At 57.8% G+C, this 5855-nt stretch overlaps 1 protein-coding gene across 1 annotated transcript; it reads right to left on the bottom strand.

The window, feature by feature from the left end:
* Positions 1 to 1408: 1408 nt before the first annotated feature.
* LOC149913668 (uncharacterized) lies at positions 1409 to 5230 on the bottom strand. Its single transcript, XM_090129004.1, has 9 exons — positions 5026 to 5230; positions 4832 to 4893; positions 4266 to 4419; positions 3809 to 4065; positions 3524 to 3609; positions 2891 to 3015; positions 2259 to 2370; positions 1805 to 1961; positions 1409 to 1675 (listed from the first exon to the last, which is right to left on the bottom strand). The coding sequence occupies exons 1-9, from the start codon at positions 5144 to 5146 to the stop codon at positions 1409 to 1411; spliced, it is 1341 nt and encodes a 446-aa protein (XP_089985130.1). The 5' UTR covers positions 5147 to 5230.
* Between the last annotated feature and the right edge of the window lie 625 nt (positions 5231 to 5855).

The raw sequence follows: 5855 nt of genomic DNA, 5'->3' as shown, positions 1-5855 counted from the left end.
GCCGTTTGGCCTCGCCAAGGAATTCACACAGCTCTAAGCACCACCATTCACACACACACTCAGATCACTCTACAACTAACAACTGCCACTGACTAATGCTCAAAGCCAGAGACCCTCAGGGGCCTCCTGAGACCCAGCCCACAAACTCCAAAGAAGAACCTTCACCCAAAACAACAACTGGATACCCAGGCAACAGCAGACACAGCTTCTAGTTACCCCCAAGAGGCAAAGAACTCAACCCGAACACAAAGACAAAACTGCTTAACCCACTCTGAAGATCAGGGCACACAGAACACCAACAAAGAACACACCTCCATGCTGACAGCCCTCACAGCTGGCAGCCAGCCCCTACGTGAGGGTAGGGAGGGCTGGAACCAGGCTCCACCCTTTGCCAGACAAGTGAATTGCTTCCACCTGTCCTCCACAGCAGAACAAGGCCTAATGAAGATCAAAGGCCAGTCGGCTGGGGGCAGCCTGCCAGGCCTGCTCTTCTTGGTGCTCTGCCTGGGCAGTTGGAGTGCTCCACGAGGCAGCTGTGGCAGCCTGGATGGTCTGCCTTGGGGCTGCGTGGAGCGGCTGCACTCAGGCCTTGAGGGAGATCCGGAATCTCTGGTGAAGCTGGCTGACTGGCTGGGGAAGCCTTCCGAGGCCTGAAGCCTCCTGGCCGGCCAGTTGGGCCAGGCCGAAAGCCGGCTGGCCGTTCAGGGGAGCACTGCCAGGCGAGAGGTGGCCGGCCGGCTGGCCCATGGAGCTCTGCATTTGCAGACCTCTCCAAGCCGGCCAAAGGGGCCCTGCCAGGCCAAAAGCCCGTAAGTTGTGATCCAGATAAGACAGAAGAGACTGTGCTGGATTTCCCTGGGCATCAAAGCACCGTGAGACGCTCTGATGCCCTCTCGCAATTCTTTCTCCCTCCACCAGCACAAGAGCTGGCGTCAAAAGGCGCAATGACACTGTCACAGGCGTTCTGGAGGTTTTTAAAGGGTAGGCCCCTGATAAGGCTTTATTGATGGTTTTGCCCCTCTACATTTCACTCTAGATCTCCTTGTTGGCCTGGAGAAGGGAAGGCAGCGGGGTGACCTCCTTGCAGCCTTCCAGTACATAAAGGGAGCCTACAAACAGGAGGGGAGTCAACTCTTTGATGGTGTAGCTAATGGCAGGCCAAGGGGAAGTGGTTTTGAGTTGAAGATTGGATGCCAGATTGGATTGTTCTTTCCAGAGAGAGTGGTGGGATACTGGAACAGGCTGCCCGGAGAGGTTGTGGATGCCCCGTCCCTGGAGGTGTTCAAGGCCAGGTCGGATGGGGCCCTGGGCAGCCTGGTTAGTATTAGATGTGATGCAGATGGGATTGACGCATCTGTTTTGCAGCCTCCAGTGGAGCTCTGTGTGTCGTGGGCACCCCATGCCCGCATCAGCGTGGGTAGGGTGTGGCCTTCCTGCGGACTGGGGGTTTGGTCTTTGGAGGCTGGCACTCGGGAGACCCCGTTTCTTCTTTTATGGGTGGCAGCAGTCCAGGTCGGGTGATGGAAGACTCCTCAGGCAGCCTGGACTCCCCACGAAGTGGTGATGCTGCCATCTGCCCCAGTGCATCCTGCACTGTCCTGATCTTCCTTGCCCTCTGCCTGAGAAGTTTCACCGAGTCACATGTCAGTGGGAGCCTGGATGGTCGGCCTTGAGGCTCTGTAGACTCAGCCCTTGTGGAAGATCTTCTTGAGTCGCTTCTGAAAGGTGTTGCTGGCCTCAAGGTGATCTGAGGGGGTGCGGCCTTGGCTGTCTGCAATTTTTGCACCGCATCCTCACGATGGGCTTTTCCTGCTTCCTGCACTTCATCAAGGAAGCTCACGTGTTTGGTTCCCAGTGTTCGGCGCTGGTCTTGTTTGCTTGATGGTACTGCCTCCCCCTGCAGCTCGCAGGTCACCGGCTGCTCTTGGGCTTCAGACGCCCTCCGGATGGGTGGCAGCGGACTGAAAGGACAGAGCGGGAGGGGTCCGCGTGAGTGGCTGATGGCTTTGGGGCCGCATGCTGCAAGCCTGAGCCAGGAGCCTTGGCTGCAACGCAGCCCTCCCCACAGACAGCTCAGCGGCTGCCCCGTGACTCTCCTGGGATGCGGAGAGGGGGGCTCCTGGCGTCCCCATCCCAGCACGGTGGGTGCTGCGTTCAGCACTGTTGGGCGGCCACCAACAGTGACCATTTGGGGCTAGGGAACGGGCTCTCGCTGTGTCACCCCCATGCACATCCCAGCCCAGAGCCTCCAGCCTCACCTGGCCTTGGAGCTCTCCTTCAGCAGTGAGCTCCTTATCCTTCTGAGGTGTCCTCCATCAACGCTGTCTGTGCTCAAGCGTTTGATGAAGGTTGGACGGTCAGCAAATTTCACTGGAATGGAGAAGGCAGAGGAGATTCACCGTAAACCCTTTGGCTCACTCACAAGGGGCTCTCAGGCCTGTTCCCAGAACATCTGAGAGGGACGCTCTGCTCCCCCCACTGCTGACATCTGCACCGCCTTCGTACCCTTCCTGACACCATCCCTGGCCCCACTCCTCCTCTCTGCAATTCAGCTCTGTTTTGGGACTGCATTAGTGACGTTGGCTTTGGGAAAGAGGAGCTGGGTGGTGACGATGAGGTGGCAGAGTGACTTTTGGGGACCGTATCCTTCCACTGGGGGAGGGCAGGGCCTAAGATCCGCACATCCTCCTGCCATAGCCAGGGATGGGGGCACGTCACGCTCAGCGCCTTAGTTTGGGAGAGGCCAACAATTCCTTAGTTTGGGAAGAGGCCGTGCTGAGCTGGCGTGAAGCTTTGACACAAGTCAGAGCCCTTGGCTGATGTTCAGCAGGGGATTTCCCATCTCAAGTATGCTGCCCGTGCCGCGGAAAGGAGCTGGCAGCTGCTTTACCTTTCTTGCCCTGGACGAGAGGTGGCAAAGTCTCTTCTTTCTTTGGTTTCTCCGGACCAGGGAGGCTTCGTGAGGACCTGCGTCTTATTGCGGGCGGTGGCTTGGGAACAAACTCCATTTGAAACCTGTACGTGACGAGAAGACAGCAACCGGTGTGACGCAGCGCTCCAGCAATCCTTGTTGCTCTCTGGTTGTCTGCTCCCAGGCACATTTTCATGCTGCATGAAGCACATGACTTTCTAAAGTCTTCAGCAGCATCAGTCGGGATAAGTGAGGGGGAAACAGTTTCAAAAGGCAGGAGGGAAGATTTAGATTGGATATAAGGAAGAAGGTTTTGACAGAAGGGTGGCAGGCACCGGAACATCTTGCCCAGAGAGGTGGTGGGTGCCCGGATGGGCATTCAAGGTCGGGCTGGACCGGGCTCGGAGCAACCTCATCTGGCGGTAGGTGTGCCTGTTCCCTGCAGGGGAGTGGGACTAGGTGCCCTTTCGGGGTTCCTTCCAGCTGAAATCCTTCCATGACTGTAGGACATATGCTCATGGGCAGGACAGTCGTGGACACAAGGAGCAAGCGTGATGGAATGAGAGCTGAGCAGCTGCATCAAGCAGCAGCTACAGCCACCAACATACTCACTTGGGAAAGACGACAAGGCAGCCAGAGAGCGCCAGGGAGGCCACCGGTGCCATCCGGGACACCACCGTGTCCAGCAGCCAGGGGGCCTGCAGGGGAGAAAGGGGGAGGATGTGGGATGTCCTCGTCACGGCTGAGGTCCTGGGGACACGAGGAGCCCAAGGCGGGGAGAGCTGACAGCAGCACAGCACTTGTACGGCCTGAGCAGCTGGCCAGATCCTGGTGGGCCGTGTGCGGGCACAGCAGGTGTCACAGCTCTGCCTGGGTCATGGAGAAACTACAGCTCACCTTGAAAGCAGCTCTTCTGAATTTCTCTTTCCCTGACAGCTTCTCGAGGAAGTCGTAGTAGAATTTCATTTGGAAGGTCAGTCCGTCAATGAGGAGCACGCCGATGTCCTTGAGGACAACGGCAACGTTCTCCCCATTCTGCAGGCAGCCGGAGAGCAGGGACACGGTGCTTTGAATGCAAGTCCGGAGTGTCTGCCAGCTCAGAGAAGCAGCTGCGGCCACCTTGCTGTATTTCAGCGGCTCCACCTTCCTATGGACTGAAAAATGCGAGGGACGGAGTTGATGATACGGGTGGTTTTCCACAGGTTCTTCCCTAGAAGTGCTTCTGGTGGACATCAGCCAGAACGGCCCCATATTTGGACGGGCTGCTCAGAGGGAGAGGTTTGCTTTTGAGAATGGAGGTGGTGGCCGTTTGCCCTGTCCATGAAGCCAGCAAAAGTTTAATCCCCCCTCCTACCTGGCAGGGACTCCCTGTGGGCCTTGAGGTGGTGCGTGGCTATGAGGTTTGTAGCCAGGTGAAACACGGGCCACTGCAGAGTCACCGTCCCGTCCTCAGTCCGGATGTCTTTGGAGATGGTGTCAAAGAAGCCAAAGGTGGGAATCCAGACCCCCTGCAAGTGGGAGAGAAAGGAAGGGCGGAAGGGTTATGGGACGGCTGGAGGAAGAGCCGAAGGGGTCCAAGGTAGGGACAGCCCTCTGCCGCTGTTCAGAGGCACAAGCCAGGGCATCGGGAATGGCTTTGGGAAGGGGCTGCGCAGTCCTCTCCTTCCCCTCGCCCTCCCAAATGCAGCACAGCAGGCAGGGCAGAAGCAGCCTCGTGGGATCCAGAGGCTTCCAGAGACAGGCATCAGCCCTGAGATAGACAGTGCCCGGCACAAGTGATCGTGCAGGAGTTGCAGGAAGCCCGTGGGATGCCCAGGAGAGAAATGTGGGGGCAGTTTCCTGCTTTCTGTGGAGGGGGAGACTCAGAGGAAGTCCAGGCTGAGCTGGATGGGGAGAGGAGGAACCCGACAGCCAACACACCTTCTGCAGCAGCAGCTGCTCCCGTACGTAGGCGGCCACCGCATCCCAGACGGCAACTCGCTCTGGAGGGCAAAGGAAAAGCAGGTCACACTCTGCATCTGCCGCTTCCCGGCACCGCTACCGCTGCCAGGCAGGAGCGAGGTGGCAGATGGAAAGTGTCATCTCGTGCCAAGGTTGGCTGTGGACCCGTGTACCTTCGGTGTCGGCGCGTGTCGGTCTGGAGGCACGCCTCGCTGCGGGGCCGACCTCGCTCATCCCGTTCCGCCTCGTGCCGGCGGCTTGCTCCTTGTTGGCGCCAGCCATGCCGGAGCTCATCCTTCAGATGCGTCTGCTCTCTGCCAGATGCTCCTTCAGGATGCAGGACCCACCAGCGTGCTCTGCCTACATACCCCTCCCGGGTGCCCGTGTCACAAACGTCGCCATGGTGACGCGATGACAGCGTGGCCGGTGCTGGCCGCTGCCCATTGTGATGCTGGCACCAGCAGCCTGCTGCCCGCCCCGGGTGGGAGCGCTGACTGCTCACTGTTTTCTCTCTCTCCTTTTCTTTGCTCTCAGTGTAGTATTACTTGTTTTCCTTTAGTGGCCGTTGCCTGAAGTGATGTTCAAGAAGGAGATACGGAAACAAGTACTGTTCCAAAGTACTCTACCCGTAACGCTGATGACCTGTGGTCAGAAAGTTGCTTAGTTTTGCCTGGAAGTCGTTGATTCCTTGTTAGAACGCTCCATAAATTAGCCGGCATTGATCCTCTGTGTCACAGTCATGACTCCATGGCTCCCGCGACCCTGCCGGGCAGGGAGTGCTTTGTTTGGGGGATCCCAGAGATTTGCTTTCCTCACAGCCTTCCAAGCAGGATGAGACATTTCACATGGACATTGTGGGCAGGATCACCTGAAGGAAGGAAGAGGAACGAAGAGGGGATATCGGCTGAGTTAAGAAAGCGGGACGTTGGATTGGATGACATCAGATTTGTGAACAGAAAGTAGAACCCGGGATCGTAGGGGTTGGAAGGGACCAGCGGGGGTT

The sequence above is a fragment of the Phasianus colchicus genome, chromosome 35, assembly GCF_987193195.1.
Source record: "Phasianus colchicus chromosome 35, bPhaCol1.hap1.1, whole genome shotgun sequence".
NCBI classification, from domain to species: Eukaryota; Metazoa; Chordata; class Aves; order Galliformes; family Phasianidae; genus Phasianus; species Phasianus colchicus.
The sequence above is the reverse complement of the archived record's forward strand: the minus strand, read 5'-3'. Positions and strand labels throughout refer to the sequence as shown.